We start from the raw sequence: 24,665 nt of genomic DNA, 5'->3' as shown, positions 1-24,665 counted from the left end.
ATCAGGATCTCTAGAAAGCAGTCACAGGGTACACTTTATTTGAAGTGTGTGTGTGTGTGTGTGTGTGTGTGTGTGTGTGTGTGTGTGTGTGTGTATTTCCATGTGTGTTTAAAGTGCCCTTCTATCACTTGTAAATGGAAGCAGACCCATCTGACGTTCCTAAAAACTTTACTTGAATGCATACTGACAGTAATCCAAAAGGGGTTAGGGTTGTGACTTAAGGAAGCTCTCCATCAGACTTTTATTTACACTTGCTACAAGCTACTATTGAGTGTGGGCAGGGGGAATGTGAAAAATTCTTACTATGTTGTGTTGGAAATTCAAGGCAGAGAAAAGTTTGGAAAATATGCCAAAAGAGAAGGGGTAAAGCTATTTCTACAAATTTTCTTATAGACTATGAGGAAAAAAGTTCCTTCTGAAGAATTTTGAGTTCCCTGATTCAAGATCATAAATAATGTCTGATACAGTCCAACCAATGAGTTTAATGAAGATTTGCCAGTTTATTCCAAAGAAAGTACATGTGGTTTAGGAAAGAGATATTGGTTATATTCTATTCCATAATAGTGTCAAATCCAACAAACCATGAACTAATTCCTGTTATGTACAAAAGAGGAAAATGTAGTTTGGGGACAAGTACATTGCCCAGTTCTGAATTAATCTCAGCAATTACTTTTCACTCTACTACCTATGTGCAGCTGAATGTTACTGGAGGTAACTACTACTCTGGTACAGGACAATCATAAAAATATATTGAACTTTTATGATGACCATCATAAATTTGGTATCTTGTCTCAAATTTTTTCCCTCTCCAATCAATTTTACACATGCATGCCAAAGTGATAATCTCAAATCCCAGATCTTATCATATGGCTCTTTTCCCAATGATCCCTTAGTGATTTGGGTTTGAAAGCCCTTCACAAGCTGACTCCAATTTGCTTTTCTGATTTTATTGCACACGATTCTCATTCAGTAACTTCAGTACACTCAAATTGACCTTTTTGTCATTTCCTCCCATATAATTTTTCACTTCCTATCTTTATCTGTTTGTACATGTTGCCTCTCATTCTTGAATACAACAAAGTACTTTCCAGTATGGTTGAATCAATTCATAGTATTGAATCAATTCATAGTACCATCAATGTACAATGAGTACCTTTCTTTTCATAGTACCTCTAATGCTCACTATTCACATTTTTGTTGTCATTTTAAATTCATTGGGTATGAGATACAACCTCATATTTGTATTGGTTTTCATTTCATTTCTTATTTGTGGCATAGAGTAATCTTTTATGTGGTTGATTATAATTTGTAATATTTTTTAAAGAGTTGCTTGTTTAGAGATTTCCTGATTGATGGTGATCTATTTTTGTTTTCAGGTCTTTTCTACTCTTCAATGGCAGTTATTTTATATACTATTATCAGTATTTTGTTGTAAATGAAGGTTAATCCCTTAATTTTTAATGTTAGCTTTGGAAATATTGGGTCAAAGATTCTTCATTTACTCTACTTGCATGGTTTCATATTGCTTTACGGAAAGCTTAAATTAATTCATAACTTCACTAATAAGTCACTAGGGTTCCTTTATTTCTGCATTTATTTTAAAAATTAAGAAATATTTTTTCTTGTTATTTTTATTCATTTTGTAGTTCTAAAATAACTTGGTTATTTTTTGGTCTAATTCTAGCAGCTAGGTGGCAATAATCACATAATCACATAATAATCACATAATCACAAGCCTGGAGTCAGGAAGACCTAAGTTCAAATCTGATCCAGTTGTGAACCTAGGCAAGTCATTTGAACTTCTTCTGCTTAAATTCATAGGAAATGGAAATGATTCCAGTAATTTTGCAAAGAAGAACCCAAATCGAGCTACAAAGAGTCAGACATAACTGAAGAACTGAACAATAACATGAAGCACCACCTTACTAGTTGTTCTTTTATTTTATAAATAAGTAAACTGAAGACAGGTTTACGTAACCAGGAAGAGGTAACAAAACTAGAACCATGCATTCTGACAACTGGTTCTACTCTCTGTCCATCACATACCATTCCCTCTTGAGCAGTTCAGGGGTGTACAGTTTGACTCTTAGACTAGAGAATACTTGTGTTGAAAACCTTTTTTCACTGCAGTGAAACAGCAGTGTAAGCCCAGTATTTTTTCTCATAGTCACAAAGACAGAACTGACTTCCTGGTGAGAAGCATCCTCAGGGCTCGTTTCATGTCTTTGTTCCTTAGGCTGTAGATGAAAGGGTTCATCATAGGAGTAACCACAGTGTACATTACAGCTGATACTGTGTCCTGTTTTGCTGTGTGTGTAGATGTGGGACTGAAGTATACTCCAATGATCGAACCATAGAAGAGACAGACCACAATTAGATGGGAACCACAGGTGGAAAAAGCTCTCCATTTCCCCTGAACTGATGGGATTCTCAACACAGCAGCAAAAATGTGAATATAGGAGATCAGAATGCCGATGAATGGAATTACAGCTGTCAGTCCTCCCACTATGTAGATCATTAAGTTATTGATGAAGGTATCAGAACAGGCCAATCTTATCATGACATTGAGGTCACAGAAGAAATGTGGGATTGCAGTGTGCCCACAGAATGAAAGCTTGGTCAGCAGAATACTATGTGTAAGGGCATTAACACCACCCCAAAGCCAACACACTGCTACCAGAAGGGCACAGACCCTTGGGGTCATGACTGCGGTATAGTGTAATGGGGCACAAATAGCCATATAGCGATCATAGGCCATGGAGGCAAGTACTATACTGTCTAATCCTGCAAAGTAACTGAAGAAGAATGCTTGTGCCATGCAACTGATGTAAAGAATTGCTTTATTCCCAGATATATAATTAACCAGCATCTTGGGGATAGTGGTGGAGGTGAAGCAGATGTCGATCAGGGACAAATTGGTAAGGAAAAAGTACATGGGAGTGTGGAGACGTGAATTAGTCTTAATGGCCAGAATGATGAACAAGTTCCCCAGAACTGTGATCAGATACATAATCAGGAATGCAATGAACATGAGCCTCTCCTGCTCTGACTGGTCTGAAAGGCCCAGTAGAATGAACTCAGAGACTCTTGAATGATTTTCCCCTTCCATGTATCTATTGGGAAAGACGTGGAAAAAAATGAAATAAAAATTTAAAATAATGTGATTTAAAATATTTTAAAAATTAAAAACAGTTGCCATACCAATCACACTACCAAATAATTATTTTACTGAACTAGAAAAAGAGTAACAAAATTCATCTGGAGCAACGAAAGGCTAAGAATAGCAAGGGAACTGATGAAAAAAATATAAAGGAAGGTGACCTAGCTCTACCAGATCTAAAACTAATATAAAGCAGCAGTCATCAAAACTTCCTGGCACTGGTTAAAATATAGAATAATGGATTAGTGGATTAGGATAGGTTCAAAAGAAAAAGTAGCAAATTACTACAGTAATCTACTGTTTGAAAAACCCAAAGACATTAGCTTCTGGGATAGGAACTTGCTATTTGACAAAAATTGTTAGGAAAACCAGAAATACTATGGCAAAAACTAGGCATACACCTACATCTCACACCCTATCCCAAAATAAGGTCAAAATGGGTACAGGATTCAGATATAAAGGGTGACATCATAGATAAACTATTAGACCAAGAAATACTCTATTTATCTGATCTATGATAATGGGACAAACTTATGACAAACAAGAAATAGAATATATTATAAAGTGCAAAGTTAATGATTTTGACTACAGTAAATTAAAAAGGTTTTGTACTAATAAAATCAATGCTGTCAAAATTAGAAGGAAAGCAGAAAGCTGAGAAACAATTTTCACAAATGTAAGTTCTGATAAAGACCTCATTTCTAAAATATGTAGAGAATTGCATTAAATTTATAAGGTTGCAAGTCATTCCCCAATTGATAAATGATGAAAGGATATGTTAGACAATTTTCAGATGAAAAAATTAAAGCTATATATAATCTTATGAAAAATGTTCCAAATCATTTTATTGATTAGAGAAATGCAAATTAAAACAACTGTGAGGTATCACCTCACACCTCTCATATTGGCTAAGGTAAGAATAAGGGAAAATGATTAATGTTGGAGAGGTTGTGGAGGATTGGTACATTGAGGCATTGCTGGTGGAGTTGTGAAGTGATCCAACCATTCTGGAGAGTAATATGGAATTATACCCAAAAAAGTAATAAAACTGTTCATGTCCTTTGACCCAGAAATTCTAAATCTAGGCCTATAGCCAGAAGAAATCACAAAAAGTAAGAAAGTCTCACATGCTCCAAAATATTCATAGCAACTCTTTTTTGGAGTGGCAAAGAATTAGAAATTTAGGGAATCTCCATCAATTGGAGAATGTTTAAACAAGTTATGGTATATGAATGTTATGGAATACTATTTTGTCTATAAGAAAACATAAATGGACAGACTCTAGAGAATCATGGAAGCAATTATAGGACCTGATGTTGAATGAAGGGTACAGAAGCAAGAGAACAATGTACACATTAACAACAACATTCTGAGATTGTGAGATTATTGACCCTGATGGATGCAGCTGCTCTCATCAATTTAGAGAGCTAGGCCAACCATATTAGATCAGTTAAGGCCAATGCTATTCCCATCCAGAGAAAGCAAAAGAAACCCAAACAAAACAAAATGCTTCAGAATCTGAAGAACACTACATTCACTTTTTTGGGGCTTTTTTTTTAGGTTTTTGCAAGGCAAATGGGTTTAAGTGGCTTGCCCAAGGCCACACAGCTAGGTAATTATCGTCTGAGGCCGGATTTGAACCCAGGTACTCCTGACTCCAGGGCCAGTGCTTTATCCACTTCGCCACCTAGCCTCCCCCTACATTCACTTTAAAAAAAACATTCTCAATTATTTCTTTCCCTTAATCCTAATTCCCTTACTGAAAATGACTAATCTGTAAACATGCTTAACACAAATATTTTTGTACAATATCCACCTGATTGTTCATCACTGTGGGGGTGGTGGTGGTGGTGGTGAGAATGCAGCATAGAAGTAAATTTTGCAACTTAGAAATATACATAGGCATATGGATGAATGCTAAAAAACTTTAATAACATGTATTTGAAAAAGTAAAACCAATGAAAATATAAAAAAATAAAATCAGTTAAGGTACATCTTAAAGACATGTTGGATAGTGGAAATATCAGAGAAAATATCAAAGCTAATAGACAATGATGTAATATAAACAAGGAATCTTGCATCAGTCTTACATTGTATAAAACTGCATTTTTTAAAGATTCTAGGTAACAATGCATGAGTCATCATCCTAATTTATGAGTAGCTTTATTTTACTTAAATATTTTTATTCATCAAAATACAGGGTTACTGGGGTGGCTAGGTTGTGCAGTGGATAGAACACTGGCTCTGGAGTCAGGAGTACCTGAGTCCAAATCCGGCCTCAGACACTTAATAATTATCTAGCTGTGTGGTCTTGGGCAAGGCACTTAACCCCATTGCCTTGCAAAAACTAAAAAAAATAGGGTTCCATCTGGAAAGATGGGTTGGAGATGGTTTAGTGGTGCTGGATTGTATGTCTACTGTTTAAGGATCAAATTTAATTTGAATTGTGAATCTCCTTATTGGATTGCTTAGAGGATTTTTTTTTAAATAATAGCTCCACTCAATGAAGTTATAGAAGGATTTAATTTGCATTTAATCTACATATACAGAAATGATTGATTTAACAACATTTAACAATATTTAACATGCTTTAGTAACCAGAGGAGTTTAAGATTCAGTCAGTAATCTCCATTATTTTGCCATCAAAATTTTATTATTATGAATATGGAATCATTTGCTTGGTTTTTTGATAGATGTTTTATCCACAGAACCATGTTATATTGTAATCGTTTTTACTGGATGAGAAGATTTGGATCTGGAGACAATATCAGACATTGTTTGGCAAAGAAACAAAAGATTTCTCCAGCACCTGATAGCATGATACTATTTTAAACAGATTTATGAAATTGTTAAGTATGCCAGCAAGCACCAAGTTTCATGCAGATTCAACTGTTTCTGTATTAGAAAAGACCCCACATAATTTGAGGTTATAAGTCTTTAATGGCAATAATCACTTGTGTTTTTTTTTCCTTTGAAATAAGAAACTCTCCCTTGGAAAAGATCAGAAGTGATGAATGACAGAAACACCAAAATGTGTGCCAACATATGACTAACACTAGTATATAAAACACTCAATATGGAAACTTTGAAATCTTGGAACTTTGGTTGTAAATATTGTTTTTGAGATTAAAAATTGGGTTGACGCATTTCAACATTATGAATATATTACTGATGTGGGGCATTGTTGAATGGTTTAGGAATGGTGATGATGTTTGCTCTTCATTTTCAAAGAAAGTCATGACTACAGTGAGATGATGCCATGACAAGCACATGAATTGAATTTGAATGAGGAGGTACGGTTCTAAATCACCAGTCTCACTTTCTTCTCCAGAGCCATGTGGGCCAGTTACCAGAATCAGAAGACTGTCCTGGATGTGAGCCAATCAGGTTTAAGTGACTTGTCCAAGGTCACACAGTTAGTGTCAAGTGACTGAGACGTGATTCAAACTCTGGTCCCCCTCACTTCAAGACCAGTGCTCTGTCCATTGAGAAGTGAGAAAGCAGAGCACTTGAACACATATGGAGAAGTATGACAACATATATATTATAGTTGAATAGTCATTCTTTGCTTTTAAATAAAGATCTTGTAGAAACTTTTTTTTATTGTTTTGCATTTTATTGAAATTGTATGAGCCACTACTAGAACTGAAAATATAGGCCAGGAAGAATAAGAGCAGAGGAGAACCAATAACTCATGGGGAAGAATATCTTCAAAGAGAACCCATAGTCAAGACTATGACTTCATATATCTACAAAATATACAAAGTATAGCTGAATAGCAAGATGAAGTAGAGATCATTGCAATAGGATATGCATTTTATTTTTTTCTTTCTTTTCATTTTTTTTAGGGTTTTTTTGCAAGGCAAATGGGGTTAAGTGACTTGCCTAAGGTCACACAACTAGGTAATTATTAAGTGTCTGAGATTAGATTTGAACTCAGGTACTCCTGACTCCAGGGCCAGTGCTCTATCCACTGCACCACCTAGCTGCCCCCGGATATACATTTTAAATTGTAGCATTGAAACTTGTTGGGAAGAGATCAAGATTAAAATGACTTTATTATGGTCTACCTTATGCAAAAGGACAAAAGACAAATAAATAAATGGTCAATAGCTCTATATAATTAAAATTACATTTGGATGAGGAAATAAAAGAAACATGTGGGGAACAAGATGCATTCATTTATTATTACTTTGCAGATGCTTCTGAAATTCTCACATCCAACCCTCAGCTTTTTCCTGATTTCTTATCTCTTATATCCAACTTTCAACAGGACATACTGAATTGGATATCCTCTTATTTGTTGTTTAGTTGGTTCAATTGTGTCTGACTCTTCCTGAACTCTTTGTATTTTGTTGACAAAGATACTGGAGAAGTTTTGCCATTTCCTTCTCAAGCTCATTTTACAGATGAGGGTAAACAGGGTTAAATGACATGCCCACAGACACTTAACTAGTAACAGTCTGAGGGCAGATATCTTAAACTCAGCAAGTCCAATACAGAACTCATTTTCTTCTTCCATTTGCCAAAACCCACTTTTTTTCTAATTTCTTTATTACTGTCTAAGGCACAACAACATTCCTCCAAGGCCTCACCTCTCACCCTCTCAGCTTATCCCAACCCATCTAAAATCATTTTTTTTGGCAAGTCCTGTCAATCTCTCTTATATATCTACTTCTTCCCTATGACACTGCCTCATCCTGCTTCATCATTTCACCCCCTGTATTATTGCAAAAAGCTGCTGATTGGTTTTCCTTACTACATTCATTCTCTACTCAGCTATCAAATGGCTCTTCCTAAAGTGCCAGACTGACCATATCATCTCTATATTTAAAAAAGAAGTCAACAAAAAAACCCCAACTCTAATGACTTCCAGCTATTTCCAGGATAAATATAAAATCCTCTGATTGATTTTCAATGCTCTCCATAATCCAGTTCCCTCCTACTTTTCTAGTCTTCTTACAATTTTCTTTCCTTTGCTTTCCATTTTGTGTACCAGTGACATTTGCTTTTCCTTTTATGAGAATTATCCTCTTATTCTGGGCATTTTCACTGATTTTCCATAGGCCATTCATTCCTTCTCCATCTCCACCTTCATGTTTTCCTGAATTTCTTCAAGTCTTAGTATCAATTTCAAAAGTATAGTTCATCATCACCACTTCAGTAGAAATTCTCTCTAATATTCTCCTAAATGGTGATCTTTACTTGAAGGCCTTCAGAGACAGGAAACTTACTATATCCTTAGGAGGACTATTTTATTATACTAACATCTAGTACACATTTCCCCTTGCTATCTACAGTCATTTGAATGAGAGACTTTGCAAATGCTTTCTTAAAATATAGGTGAACTAAGCCTATGGTTTTATACTGAAATTGGCCCCAAGTGTTTGCAATTCCATATCCAATATTCTGTTCATTAGACCCTGCCAAACATAACCTGTTACTTTGAGTGGGATAGGGAAAAGTACTTCATTGTTCCGTTCCTTTAAGCTAACTGACTCAAGGAAGGTAATCATGTTGCTGAATAAGGATGCTTCTTTGGGGAGTATAACAGGAGATTTTTCAAACGACATTTTCTATATCCCTGTCTGGAAATTCAATTCCTCTATAAATTTTAAGGTTTGAGAAACAAAGTCATCACTGTGTAGGTGAAAGAGTATTTAAATAGGATTCAAGAGACTAAGATTTTAACCTCAGATTTTCAACTAATAGATTTTGTGAACTGGATCAGCTTTTGTATCTGGTATCTGAGTATTCCCAAGTAATTATTTAGATTGATTTCATGCCTGATAGTCTACTGTATAAGGTACCATGCATTTCCAATAAGTTTTCCAATTCTAACATTTTCTGTTTTCTTATTTTAAGTCCTTGGCATTCGGTTTTTCTAAAGGGTCTTACATCTCTAAAATGGTGCTAGTACGCTCAAGTAGAAATTGGTCCATAAAGATTTCTGTAGGCGGCAAAAAGACATTTTCAAATTGTAATGTTCTTATTTATTATTACATTTTATTTGTTTTGTGAAATATTTCCCAATTTCATTTTAATTTGACTCTCATAGTACTTGTGAGAGTTATGAACTATGTACCTCCTGCCATGAAGGTTTGACAGCTCTGTTCACTACCCCTTCTGAATATTTCATTTTATCTTGTTAGAAATCTTCTGACCTTGTTTTGCTTCAAGGTTCCTCCTAGTTCTGAATCCCGTGATTTTTGTAATTATTTAGCCTCAGAACCCAGTGGCTCATTTTACAAATGAGGCAATTAAGTTAAAGCAAGAGATTAAGTTCTATTTTCATGTCCATGTTAACTCGGAACCAACTAGCAGATTATTTTCAACTCTATGCAAGCTCTGACCTTTAATGTTCTAAAAATCTTTAGAGCTTGAACATTTTATAATTTTGAAGTTTCTTCTAGTCTATTCATAATTTAAGTATTTTTTGTCTTTGAAATGCTAATTCCTATGTTCCAACTCTCTCTCTCTCTCTCTCTCTCTCTGTATATATATATATATATATATATATATATATATATATATATATATATATATATATATATATATATAATCCAGTACTGACGTTCTGCTTTCTCAAATTCCTTTAAATAGTAAGTTTCTTAGACAAATTCACAGCATTCCTTTGTGTGATACTGACCTTCACATGATTAGAAAGTGCCTTCTACCTATACACTTACTTGGGTGTTTGGCCTTTGCCTTCTCTTCTGTTCTTGAAGAACCAAGCTGTTGCTTTCTCTTGACCTCCAGTGACAGATAAGTTTCAAATAGGTAGCAAGCTAGACTTTGGACTCTTCTAGGAGGTAATATGCATGAGAGCAGGAGTCTATTCTGTTCCCTAGGGATAAAGTATGGGCACGTAAGTATTTTACAAGGAGGCCTGGACCCAGGGAACCAGTTCCCTGAGGCTCTTGTTAGAGATAAACATTAGGTAATTATTTGGTCTCTATTCAACTTTGGACTCTGCTTTCTTGGGCAAGAAGATGATTTAAATTTTTAAATTTATTTTCACCACACTACTCTCTCAGCAATATCTAGAGCTCCTGGTGTTTCTAGATCTCTTTCAAGAAAGGGATTTTATTTCTTAAAGCATGGAAAGGTATAACTGATTTTGGACTTAGAACAGAGATTCTAGGACATCAGTTTTGAGAAGAATGTAAGACAAAGAATAAAGAATGTATGGCAGCTTCATGTGAAAGTCTCTTTTGGAACACAGTCTATGCATGATCACAGATCTAGACTGGAAGGGACCTTAGAGACCATCTCTTTAGACCAATTTACTCATTAATTGTAGAAACTGAATTTTAATTTAAGAGTTGTGCTTAAGGTGAAACAGTCAGAAAGTACCTTTTAAACCATGCTACCTAATCTCAGGATCAGTGATCTGTTCTCTAAATCTCATTGTCTCCCCCAGTCATATGCAAGAACCCTTAAAGGACTAGTTAACTTTGACACCTTTTACATTTAATTATAATTAAACACAACTAATTCCAATTGATTGCTCTCAGCTAGGTAAGCAGGACACACTATTTTGGGGGAAAGGTGACCACCTTCTCCTCCCAAGGCACAGATTCTGAGTGCTGAAAGCATAGGCTAATAGGATCACCAATTTGTTGTTTAAAAGAATGTTATTGATCATTATATAATTTTGGAAACTGAGCCCTAGTGAATTTAAGGAATTGTCTAAGGTTACATAAGTCACAAGTATAATAGATTTCAAAGCCTGGTACTCTTGGTCCAACCTGGGTACGTAGAACTCATATCAGAGTTTTTAAAACATAAAAGTATCTTCAATTAGTAACTGTCCCGCGTAGGTCTGTTTAATCTCATACTTTTATGTCATTTTCCCACAATATTGGAATGAATTGATCTTTTCAATGTTTGGCAGAATTCACTTGCGAATCCTTCTAAACCTGGGTTCTTAGGATTCACATCAGAATTTTTAAAACATAAAGTATCAACAATTGACTTCCTTCCCCCAAAAGTCTGTTTAATCTCATATTTTTATGAGTCATTTTTCCATAGTACTGGAATGAATTGTTCTTTAAATGTTTAATAGAATTCACATGTGAATCCTTCTAAGTCTGGAGATTTTTTTCTTAAGAGAGTACAGTGATGGCTTGATCAATTTCTGTTTACTAAAATGGGGTTATTTAAGTATTTTATGTTTTTTTCTGGGTAATTTACATTTTAAAAATATTCATTCACTTTACTTAGATTATAAGGTTTATTGACATACAGTTGGGCAAAATGATTCCCATTTATTGCTTTAATTTCCTCTTCATAGGTGGCAAATTCATCTTTTTGTTCATTTTTATACCAGTGATTTCCTTTTCTGTTTCTAATATAATTAAATAAAAGTTTATCTATTTTGTTTTTTTCATAAAACCAATATAGTTCAGTAGTTTTCCTTCAATTTTATTAATCTCTTTTTAAAATTTATTTTTATTAAATATATTATTTAAGTTTTACAATTTTCCCCCATCTTGCTTCCCTCCCCCACCCCCCCCACAGAAAGCACTCTGTCAGTCTTTACTTTGTTTCCATGTTGTACCTTGATCCAAATTGGGTGTGATGAGAGAGAAATCATATCCTTAAAGAGAAGTCTAAGAGATAACAAGATCAGACAATATGATATCTTTTTTTTTTTTCCTAAATTGAGGGGAATAGTCCTTGCACTTTGTTCAAACTCCACAGTTCCTTATCTGGATACAGATAGCACTCTACATTGCAGACAGCCCAAAATTGTTCCTGATTGTTGCACTGATGGAATGATCAAGTCCTTCAAGGTTGAACATCACTCCCATGTTGCTGTTAGGGTGTACAGTGTTTTTCTGATTCTGCTCATCTCACTCAGCATCAGTTCATGCAAATCCCTCCAGGTTTCCCTGAAATCCCGTCCCTCCTGGTTTCTAACAGAACAGTAGTGTTCCATGGCATACATATACCACAGTTTGCTACGCCATTCCCCAATTGAAGGACATTTACTGGATTTCCAATTCTTTGCCACCACAAACAGGGCTGCTATAAATATTTTTGTACAAGTAATGTTTTTCCCCTTTTTCATCATCTCTTCAGGGTATAGACCCAGTAGTGGTATTGCTGGGTCAAAGGGTATGCTCATTTTTGTTGCCCTTTGGGCATAGTTCCAAATAGCTCTCCAGAAGGGTTGCATGAGTTCACAGCTCCACCAACAGTGTACTAGTGTCCCAGATTTCCCACATCCCTTCCAACAATGATCATTATCCTTCCTGGTCATACTGGCCAATCTGAGAGGTGTGAGGTGGTACCTCAGAGAAACTTTAATTTGCATTTCTCTAATAATTAATGATTTGGAGCATTTTTTCATATGACTATGGATTAATTTGATCTCCTCATCTGTAAATTGCCTTTGCATATCCTTTGACCATTTGTCAATTGGGGAATGGCTTTTTGTTTTAAAAATATGACTCAGTTCTCTGTATATTTTAGAAATGAGTCCTTTGTCAGAATCATTAGTTGTAAAGATTGTTTCCCAATTTATTACATTTCTTTTGATCTTGGTTACATTGATTTTATCTATGCAAAAGCTTTTTTTATTTAAGGTAATTGAAATCATCTAATTGGTTTTTGGTGATGTTCTCCAACTCTTCCTTAGTCATAAACTGCTCCCCTTTCCATAGATCTGACAGGTAAACTAGTCCTTGATCTTCTAATTTGCTTATAGTATTGTTTTTTATGTCTATGTCCTGTAACCATTTGGATCTTATCTTGGTAAAGGATGTGAGGTGTTGGTCTAATCTAAGATTCTTCCATACTAACTTCCAATTATCCCAGCAATTTTTATCAAAGAGGGAGTTTTTATCCCAATGGCCAGACTGTTTGGGTTTATCAAACAGCAGATTACTATAATCATCTCCTGCTTTTACACCTAGTCTATTCCACTGGTCCACCACTCTATTTCTTAGCCAGTACCAAACAGTTTTGATCACTGATGCTTTATAATATAATTTTAGATCGGGTAGGGCTAAGCCACCTTCTTTTGCACTTTTTTCACTAAGCTCCTGGCAACTCTTGACTTTTTATTTCTCCATATGAATTTACTTACAATTTTTTCTAACTCGTTAAAGCAATTTTTTGGAATTTTGATTGGTAGGGCACTAAACAGATAGTTTAGTTTTGGTAGAATTGTCATTTTTATTATATTAGCTCTACCTATCCACGAGCAGTTGATATTTGTCCAGTTATTTAAATCTAATTTAATTTGTGTGAGAAGTGTTTTATAATTCTTTTCAAAAAGATTCTGAGTCTGTCTTGGCAAATAGACTTCCAAATATTTTATATTGTCTGAAGTTACTTTGAATGGGATTTCTCTTTCTAGCTCTTCCTGCTGTTTCTTGATAGACATATATAGAAAAGTTGAGGATTTTTGAGGGTTTATTTTATAACCTGTAACTTTGCTAAAATTGCTAATTGTTTCCAGTAGTTTTTTAAGATGATTTCTTGGGATTCTCTAGGTAGATCATCATGTCATCTGCAAAGAGTGAGAGCTTTGTCTCTTCCTTCCCAATTCTAATTCCTTCAATTTCTTTTTCTTCTCTAATTGCTGACGCTAACATTTCTAATACAATATTAAATAGTAGTGGTGAGGGCGGCTAGGTGGTGTAGTGGATAGAGCACCGGCCTTGGAGTCAGGAGTACCTGGGTTCAAATCCGGACTCAGACACTTAGTGATTGCCTAGCTGTGTGGCCTTGGGCAAGCCACTTAACCCCATTGCCTTGAAAAATCTAAAATAAATAAATAAATAAATAGTAGTGGTGAGAATGGGCACCCTTGTTTCACCCCTGATCTTATTGGAAATTCCTCTAGCCTCTCCCCATTGAATATAATGCTTGTTGGTGGTTTCAGATAGATACTGCTAATTATTCTAAGGAACAGTCCATTTATTCCTACACTCTCTAGTGTTTTTAATAGGAATGGATGCTGTATTTTGTCAAAAGCTTTTTCAGCATCTATTGATATGATCATATGATTTCTGATAGGTTTGTTGTTGATATAATTAAGTATACTAACAGTTTTCCTTATATTGAACCAACCCTGAATTCCTGGAATAATTCCTACTTGAACATAATGTATTATCCTAATGATGACTTGTAATCATTTTGCTAAGATTTTATTTAGGATTTTTGCATCTATATTCATCAGGAAAATAGGTCTATAATTTTCTTTCTCTGTTTTAACTCTTCCTGCTTTAGGTAATAATACCATATTGGTTTCATAGAAAGAGTTAGGCAGAGTTCCATCTTTCCTGATTTTTCCAAAGAGTTTATATAGGATTGGAACCAATTGTTCCTTAAATGTATGGTAGAATTCACTTGTGAATCAATCAGACCCTGGAGATTTTATTTTAGGGAGTTTAGTAATGGCTTGTTGAATTTCTTTTCATGAGATAGGGTTGTTTAGGTATTTAATCTCTTCTTCATTTAACCTGGGCAACTTATATTTTTGTAAATATTCATCCATTTCACTTAGATTATCAAATTTATTGGCATAGAGTTGGGCAAAATAATTTTGAATTATTACTTTAATTTCATCCTCATTGGTGGTGAGTTCACCTTTCTCATTTATGATACTAGCAATTTGTTTTTTCTTCTTTCTTTTTTTAATCAAATTGACCAGAGGTTTATCAATTTTATTGTTTTTTTCATAATACCAACTTCTGGTTTTATTTATTAATTCAATAGTATTTTTGCTTTCAATTTTATTCATTTCTCCTTTAATTTTTAGAATTTCTAATTTGATATTTAATGGGGGATTTTTGATTTGTTCTTTCTCTGATTTTTTTAGTTGTATGTGTAGTTCATTGATTTCCTCTTTCTCCAATTAATCACATAAGTATTTAGAGCTATAATATATCCCCTGAGAGTCACTTTGAATGAATCCCATAGGTTTTGGTATGTTGTTTCTTTATTATAAGTATCTAAGATAAAATGGTTAATTCTTTCTATAATTTGTTTTTTGGTCCACTCATTTTTTAAAATGAGGTTATTCAGTTTCCAATTTGTTCTGGGTCTATATCTCCTTGCCCCAGTATTGCATATGACTTTTATTGCATTATGATCTGAGAAAGATATATTCACTATTTCTCCCTTTCTGCAGTTGCTCATTAGGTTTTTATGTCCTAGTACATGGTTAATTTTTGTATAAGTTCCATGTACTGCAGAGAAAAAGGTATATTCCTTTCTATCTCCATTCAGTTTCCTCCATAAGTCTACCATATCTAATTTTTCTAACAATCTATTTATCTCCCTAATTTCTTTCTTGTTTGTTTTATGATTCAATTTATCTAGATCTGATAGCAGGAGGTTGAGGTCCCCCACTAGTAGAGTTTTGCTGTCTATGTCTTCCTGTAATTCTTTCAGCTTCTCCTCTAAGAATTTAGGTGCTGTCCCACTAGGTACATATATATTCAATATTGAAATGCCTTTATTGTCTATGGTACCTTTTAGGAGGATAAAGTTTCCTTCCTTATCTCTTTTAACGCTATGTATTTTTGCTGCTGCTTTGTCTCAGTTAAGGATTGCTACTCCTACTTTTTTTACTTCAGCTGAAGCAAAATATATTTTGCTCCAACCTTTTCCCTTTACTCTATATGTATCTCTCTGCTTCAAATGAGTTTCTTGCAAGCAGCATATTGTAGGATTCTGGTTTTTAATCCACTCTGCTATTTGCTTACGTTTTAAGGGAGAGTTCATCCCATTCACATTCAAGGTTATGAGTACTAATTCTTTATTGCCCTCAGTGCTATCTTCCCTCTGTTTGTATTTCCCCCCTTTCCCCCTCTTTATCTATATTCCCCAGTCTTTTGTTTCTGAAAACCACCCCTTCAGTGTGTTTGACCTCCTATATCACACCCTCCCCTTTCTTTCACCTTTCCCTTTTTCCCTTGTCCTTTCCCTTCCTTTTGTTATTTCCCCCACTCCCCTTCCCTTTCTCTGTTCCCCCCTCCCCTTTTCCCCTTTTAATACTTGAAAGGATAGATGTTTTATAAGTTAACTGAGTATGTGTAGGTTGACTTTAAGCCAAGTCTGATGAACAGAAGATTCAGGTGTTTCTCCTCTGCTCCCTTCTTCCCCACTATTACCATAGGTATTTTGTACCTCTTAGTGCAATGAGATTTACCCCATTCAATCCCCTCCCTCCTCCCGTCTCTTTCCTGTCCCCCTTTTTAGGGAGGTAGTGTATTTTTTTAGATCATTCTGTCTAAGTCATAGAAAATTCTGAGTGTCTGTCCCTTCTAGTTCTGTATATTCTATCAAATAGAGTCAAAATTCCTGAGAGTTATTAGAGTTTTTCTCCCAAGTGGGGTTAAAGCCAGTTACATCCCATTAGATAGTAGTCTCATGGATAGGTCATGAATGTCCATCATTTCTGGCTAGGTGTATTGTCTCTGTTAGAGTTACATTTCTCAAAGTTTATGAGAATCATTCCCCCCCCCCCCTCCATGCTGGGATGTAGCCAGTTTCAACTTACTGGATTGCATTTTTTCCCCTTTTACTGCTCTCCCCCCTTTTTTTTACCTTTTGATGGGTCTCTTGAACCTCCTGTTTGATGTCCAAATTTTCTGTTTAGCTCTGGTCTTTTCATCAGTAATTTTTGTAATTCTTCCATTTCGTCAAACGTCCATCTTTTTCCCTGGAAGAGAAGGCTCAGCTTTGCAGGAAAGTAGATTTTTGGCTGCATTCCAAGCTCCCATGCTCTTTGAAGTATTTCATTCCAGGCCCTTCGATCCCTTAAAGTTGATGCAGCCAGGTCCTAGCGTGATCCTTACTGTGGCTCCTTGATATTTAAATTGTTTCTTTCTGGCTTCTTGTAGGATTTTCTCTTTTATCTGATAGTTCTGGAGTTTTGCCACAGCATTCCTTGGTGTTTTCATTTTAGGACCTTTTTCTGGTGGGGATCGATGTATTCTTTCAATAACTACTTTGTCCTCCGATTCCATGATGTCAGGGCAGTTTTCCATCACTAGATCCTGTAATATTAAGTCCAGGCTTTTTTTCTTTTCAATGTTTTCAGGAAGTCCTATAATTTTCAGGTTGCCCCTCCTCATTCTATTCTCGAGGTCAGTGGCTTTGTTGATGAGGTATTTTACGTTTGCTTCTATTTTTTCTATTTTTTTGATTTTGTTTAACTGACTCTTGCTGTCTCATGGAGTCAGTTTCTGTAGACTACATTATTTTTTTGGGGGAGGAGTTTTCTTCATTAACCTTTTTGCAACTCCTTTTCCAATTGATCAGTTCTACTTTTGAAAGAGCTTTCCATTTGACCAATTGAGGTTTTGAGAGAATTAATTTCTTTTTGCATTTGCTCATTTGAGGATCTGAGAACATTATTCTCATTTTATAATTGTCCAGTTGATGATCTGAGAGATTTATTCTCCTTTTGTGTTTGTCCAATTGTACTTTCTAAGGTTTTGTTTTCTTGTTGCAAGGTATTAATTGTTTCTCCCAAAGTTTTAAGCTCCTTCCTTATTTCTTCAAGGAAGTCTTTCTGTGCTGGTGACCAGATTGTATTCTCCTCAGAGGTTCCAGGTCTCTCTGAGTTGGGGTCTTTCCCTTCCAGGAATTTTTCCTTGGATCCACCTTTTCGCTGACCCTTCTTCATTATGCTAAGACCTTGAGTTGGGTGGGGGGTGCTGGTTCACCTGGGCTTATGATCACTAAAGGCTTTACTGAGTGCAATTTCTCTGGCTGGCCAGTAGGAGTTGCTGGTTGCCCTCTCTGGAGTGTCTGTGACCTTGGTTGAGAGGCCTTCTCCCTTTGCCTGAAGGGAGGAGTTGGACCTATTGAATTCTTTTGCCTTAAATCAATGGTGGGCTTTACCCTGGCCTGAGGTCATTCCTCAGCTGGGCTGGTTCTTCTGCTCACACACCTGGGCCTGAGGCAGAAGTAGTTTGCATTTGTTTGTTTGGGAAAAGGCCTCTGTGCAATGGAGGCTTGGACTCAGAATTTCTCAGACCCTAGGAGCCTAGGGATTGTGTACACAGCTCTCCTGCACCAAGACTCTCCCCCCAGCCTGCTCCCTGAGCTCCAGGGGGACAGCACCAACACCAATGCCTCTGCTTCCCCATGGACCCAAGCCCCTTTTGTCCAGCCCCACTGCTGATCCAGCACGTCCAGCTCTCTGGCCCTCCCAAGTCCTGGTTCCAATTCAGCTGTTAATCTGGCTCATTGGGCTGATCCTTCCTCTGAGCCCAGACTCACCCGCCTGAATTCGGCCAAAGCTGCTGCGGGAGACAAATCCTGAGGTAGATGTTCTTTCTCCTGGCTTTTCTTTCTGGGTTTTGTGGGTCGGATTTCTTTTAAGAGGTTTGTTTCATGTGATAGATGGGGAAGAGATCAGTAGACTTTAGAACTGTGCCTATCTTCTCTCCACCATCTTGGCAGGAAGTCCAATTTTATTAATCTCTACTTTTGATTTTCCAAAATTTCTACATACATACATACATACATACATACATACATACACATATTTCTCTTTCTTCTTCTTTTACCCTGTCCCTCCTCACTAGTGTTTTTCTCTGGCAGCTGCCTCCCTTAATCTTCTCTCCCTTCTATTTCCTTTTTTCTTTTCATCTTTGCTTCCTACTTCTCTTTATAGAATGATAAATTTTTTATCCACCTGAGTCTGCATTTTATTCCTTCTTTAAGCCTCAAATGATGATATAAAGGTTCAAATAATTCTCATCCCTTCTACTCTGATAGATATTTCATGCATCTTCATGTGAAATAATTTACTCTAATCTGTCTCCTCTTTTTGTTTCTCTCCAGTAAAATCCTTTTTTTAACTCCTTAGTAATATTTTTTATCATCACATCATAGCTATGTATTTTTATGTACACCTGCTGTCCAAGTATACTTTTTTAAACTGACCTGAAATAGGTACAAGTCTTAAGAATTATTAATTTCATTTTCCCATGTAGGAATGCAAACAACCTAGCTTTGAAAACTTTGGTTTTTTCTTTCCTATTTATCTTTTCCTGCTTCTTTTGAGTAATATTTTGAAAATTCAATTTTCTATTCAGTTATGGTCTTTTTATAAGTAAAATTTTAAAGTTCTCTATTTCATTGAACTTTCATCTTTCACCCTGAAAGATCATGCTTAATTTCAGTGGGTAGCTGATTCTTAGTTGAGGACCAAGTTATTTTGCCTTCCAGATAATCATATTTCAAGTTCTTTGATCATTTAATATAGAAGCTGTTAAGTTTTGTATAACACTGGCTATGGCTCTTGATGTTTGGATTGTTTCTTACTGACTGCTTGAAGAATTTGTTCCTTAACCTTATAGTTCTGACATTTGGCTACAATATATAGAAGCTGTTAAGTTTTCTATAATACTAGCTATGGCTCTTGATATTTGGATTATATTTTACTGACTGCTTGCAGGATTTGTTCCTTAACCTGATAGTTCTGATATTTGGCTACAATATGTCTTGGATTCATCTTTTTCAGATCTCTTTTAGGAGGTGAACAGTGGATTCTCTCAATGAATATTTTGCCCTCTATTCATAGGCTTTCAGAGCATTTTTCTCTGATAATTTCTCTAAAAATGTTGTCCAGCCCTCTTTTTTAAATCATGCCTTTTAGACATTCATTAATTCTCACATTTTTTGTCTTGCATTTGTTTTCCTTGTCAATTGTTTTTCCAGTGAGGTATTGTATACATTTTCTTCTATTTTTTCATTCTTTTGATTTTCTTTCACTGATTTTTGATTTCTCAGAGTGTTATTAGATTTTACATGTCCAGTTCTAATTGATAAGGAATTATTTTTTTCAGTTAGCTTTATGAACTTCATTTCCATTTGGACATTTCTACGTTTTTTAAAAAAATATTTATTTAAGGCAGTGGGGTTAAGTGACTTGCCAAGGTCAGAGAACTAGGCAATTATTAAGTGTCTGAAGCCGAATTTGAACTCAGGCCATCCTGACTTCAAGGCCAGTGTTCTAGTCACTTTGCCACCTAGCTGCCACCAATTCTACTTTTAAGGAAGCTTTTTTTCCCCCAATGTCTTCTTTTCCATTTGGACAATTCTGTTTTTCAAGGACTTGTTTCTTCATAGTTTTTTGTGTTTCCTTTCCCAAATTATAGATGCTTGTTTCAAAATTCTCTTGCATCACTCTCATATATTTTTACATTCTTCTACCTCTCTTTAACTGAATTTTAAAAATGATTTTTGAGCTCTTTCAAGAGTTATTCTGGATTTGAGATTAATTAATGTTCTCCTTTAAGACTTTGAATGTATGCATTTTGACAATGTTGTCCTCTTGAGTTTGTGTTTGGATTTTCTCTGCCACCTCAGTGGCTTTTTATGGCCAGGGCTCTTTTTTCCCCAGATTTTAAAAAAAGTTGAATTTTGCTCTGGCTAAGGAGAGAAGTGTCACAAGTGTCTTGCACTATATGTCACTATCTTTCTGCACCATTGCCTATGGAACTGGAAACTTGTTCACTGGGCTGGGTTTGTCCATCCTAGTCACTCTTTTTGTGCCCTGACTTCCAGGACTGTCAGTATGCCTGCCACACTGGAACTTGAGGGATTACAGCTGGCCATGTTGTGCTACTGGTTTGCTGAGTCTGGACTGTGGGACCTTGATTTTTTTTAAATTCAGTTTTTAAAAATTTATTTACTTATTTATTTACTCTTATTTTTGTACAAATGTTGCTTTTTTATATATATTACCAAAATATTCTTGTTTAAGAGTAAACATAATACCCCCTACCACCCCAAAATAATAGATCTGCATGAACAATAAAGTAAAGATAAAAATTAAAATTTAAAAATAATAAAATAATAATAAAATACTATTACTACTACTACTACTACTACTACTACTACTACTACTAATGGCAGCCAGGTGGCACAGTGGGCAGAGTACCAGCCCTGGAGCCAGGAACACATGAGCCCAAATCTTATCCCAGTCACTCAACAATCACCAGCTGTGTGATCCTAGGAAAGCCACCCCAATCCCATTGCCCTGCAAAAAGCATGCGAAAAAATCCAAAATAAAATAATAATAGTAATAATAGTAGTAATAATAATAATAATAATAATGATGATGATGATGATGATGATGATGATGATGATGATGATGATAGGGGTGGCCAGGTGGTGCAGTGGACAGAGCACTGGCCCTGGAGCCAGGAGCACCTGGATCCAAATCCAGCCTCAGACACCCAACAATCACCCAGCTATGCAGCCCTGGGCAAGCCACCCACCTCCATTTGCCCTGCACCCCCAAATAATAATAATAATAATAATAATAATAATAATAATAATAATAATAATAACAATAAATGTGCTTCAGTCTGTGTTCCAACTCCTCCAGCTCTGGTGTGGGTGGATCACATTCTTTATGATAAGTCCATCACAAAAGCTACTTCTATATTTTTCCACTATTACTATTGCTCATTGCAACTCCCTCCATTCATACTTCCCCACTACCTCATACTACATTTTCTCTCTCCTTTCACTCTGTCTCTCTTCTTAAATGTTCTGTAGGATAACTGAGTGGCACAGCAGACAGATCCCTGGCCCTGGGGCCAATAGGTCCTAAGCCCACATACCACCCCTTAGGCCCAACATCCACCTGGCCCTATGGTCCTGGGGCCATTCAATCCCAGTCCCTTGCAAGATTACGTAAAAAAAGAAAATGTGTCATTTCTGACCACTGTCTCCCCATGGTTCACCCTCTCCTCCATCACTCACATCCCCTCTTCCCCCATCGCCCTTCTCACCTTCTTACTCTAGATGTCTATACCCCATTGAGTATATATATATATATATATATATATATATATATATATATATATGTATATGTATATGTATACATATATATACATATACATATACATATATGTATATATATATATATATATATATATATATATATATACTGTTTCCTCTCCAAGCCACCTCTGTTGAGAGCAAAGGTTCCCTCATTCACCCTTGCCTTCCCCTTTTCCATGTCATTGCAATAGCTTTTTTGTAATAAAAAGTCTTATTATTTGAAATATCTTAGCCTATTCCACCTCTCCTTTCTCTTATTCCCATGACATTCCCCTTTTAGCTATTGTCTCCATTTTTACACTATATTATATCTTCAAATTCAGCTCTTTTCTGCACTTCATCTATAAAAGCTCCTTCTACCTGCTCCATTAAATGAGAAGGTTCATATGAGTATTATCAGTATCATTTTTCTATGCAGGAATACATGTAGTTCATCATCATTAAGTCCCTCATATTTTACCCTTCTCCTCCACTCTCTATGCTTCACCTGAGACTTGTATTTGAAGGTCAACCTTTCTGTTCAGCTCTGGCCATTTTAACAGGAACATTTGAAATTCCCCTGGTTTTCTGAAAGTCTATCTTTTTCCCTGGAAGACTTTGTTCAGTTTCGCAGGGAAGTTGATTCTTGGTTGCATTACAAGCTCTTTTCCCTTCTGGAATATTATATTCTAAGCCCTATGGGTTTTAACGTAGTTACTGCCAAGTCCTGTGTGATCTTGACTGCATCTCCATGATATTTGAATCGTGTCCTTCTGGCTGCTTGTAATATTTTCTCTTTGACTTGGGAGTTTTTTTTTTTTTTTGATCTCTTAATTGGGGAGATTGGTGGATTCTCTGATATCTGGACAATTTCTTTTAGGAATTCTTTAAAAATGAGGTCAAGGCTCTTTTCCTGATCAGGACTTTCTGGTATCCAAATAATTTTTAAATTATCTTTCCTGAATCTGTTTTCCTTATCAGTTGCTTTTTCAATGAGATGTTTCACATCTTCTAATTTTTCATTCTTTTGGTTTTGAAATATTGTATCCTGACTTATTATAAACATTGAGCCTAGAGTGTATAGATGGAAGGGTGTAGAGGAGAATATATAAGAACTAGACTTGAAATATTGGAAATAATTTGGTTGAAATATGGTGGTTGAAAGAAAAAAGGTGATTATTTCATTTATTTTTAAAACTGATAACTATTGGAGTTATTTAATGATGGGATAGTGATGATATAGTCAGATTTTTGCTTTAGAAAGACCAAATTGAGTGTAGAATGGATTGGAGTGGGACAAGGCTAGCAGGTAGACTAACCAGAGGGTTTTTTCAGTAGCTCAGGTATAAAGGGATTGATGAGGGAGAAGTGAATTAGAAATTTTAAGAAGGTAAAATTGACAGATCCATCATAGATCTGAAAGATTTGTTTTCCTCATAGAGTTTTCTTATTTCTTTTTCCATTTGGCCATTTCTTCTTTTTAAAGCATTCTTCTCCTCATTAACTTTTTGAACTGTTTTGTCCATTTGATCCATGTTGGTTTTTAACATCTTATTTTCTTCAGAATTTTTTTGTATATTCCTGCCCAAGGTACCTGACTTCTTTTTCATGTTTTTCCTGCATCTCTCTCATTTCTTTTTCCAATTTTTATTCTATCTCCCTCACTTGATTTTCAAAATGTTTTTTGAGCTCTGTCATAGCCTGAGCCCAATTTCCATTTTTCTTGGAGTGTTTAGATGCAGGAGCTTATACTTCCTCATCTTCATATTGAGTATTTTGATCCTTCTTGGGATTACAGACAATGTATTTCTCAATGGTATTCCTCTTTTTTCTCTGTTAGCTCATTTCACCAGCCTGTGCCTAGTTTTGGGGTGCTTCCTGAGCTTTTGAGTATTATTGGGATGCTCCCCCCCAAGGATCTCAGTGTGTGAGACTCTGTCTTCCCTCCTGGTCTGTGAATGACCACAAGTGCACCCCTCTGCCATGGGGCTGAGGTGGGGGGCCCTGATGTGTTTTTGGGGGGTCTACACTGTGATCAGGATTTGAATGTGGTCAGAGTCCCAGAGTCCTGTTCCAGGTACAGTGGACAGACCTCAGAAGTCTCTCTCTACTCCCCTACCTAGGGTGAGCACTCAAGCCTGGGGGCTCCTACTTCCCGGTTCTGCCTGCTTCCATTTCCTGGATCTGGGCTGCTCACTGAGTGCCCTGAAGGCTGGGCTTCACTTGTGCTTGCTCTGGCAGAGTCCCCCCGCCCCCATCTCCCAAGTTTTTCCCAGTGCTCCTCTGGGTGTAGATCATGAAACTGCCCCTGCTTCTGTGAGCCACGGCCCCCAGGAGTCCTGGGGCTGCATTTGAGAAGCTGAAGTTCCTTCATTCTGGTGGACCCCTGTTCTAAACCCGTGGAGTGGAGCTTTTCTGCTATTTTCCAGGTTACCTTGGGCTGGAGCATTGCCTCACTGGATCTCTCTGTGAGTTCTGTTTCTCTAAAATTTAGTTAGTTTCCTTATTTTATAAGTTTTGAAATATTAGAAAGAGTGAGCACCTAAGAGAAGATATTCTTCTATTGCTATCTTGGCTCCGCCCCGCCCCCCCCCCCCCCCAGGACCTTGATTTTGATTTGTGGTGTGGCTAAGTGCTTCATGTTGTCTTGCCCAGATACCACTTCTGCTGCCTTGAGCTCCCTATTTACCTA

General features: G+C 36.2%; 1 protein-coding gene across 1 annotated transcript; it reads right to left on the bottom strand.

Moving 5' to 3' along the window:
- Positions 1-2,167: 2,167 nt before the first annotated feature.
- Positions 2,168-3,109, bottom strand: LOC141497483 (olfactory receptor 1f45-like). The gene has a single exon (XM_074200135.1). The coding sequence runs from the start codon at positions 3,107-3,109 to the stop codon at positions 2,168-2,170; it is 942 nt and encodes a 313-aa protein (XP_074056236.1).
- Between the last annotated feature and the right edge of the window lie 21,556 nt (positions 3,110-24,665).

The sequence above is a fragment of the Macrotis lagotis genome, chromosome X (assembly GCF_037893015.1).
Source record: "Macrotis lagotis isolate mMagLag1 chromosome X, bilby.v1.9.chrom.fasta, whole genome shotgun sequence".
NCBI classification, from domain to species: domain Eukaryota; kingdom Metazoa; phylum Chordata; class Mammalia; order Peramelemorphia; family Peramelidae; genus Macrotis; species Macrotis lagotis.
This window is presented reverse-complemented; position numbering and strand designations above follow the sequence as displayed.

Coding starts and splice junctions, on each gene's coding strand:
- LOC141497483 (XM_074200135.1), bottom strand. CDS start 3,109: ATGGAAGGGGAAAATCATTCAAGAGTCTCTGAGTTCATTCTACTGGGC.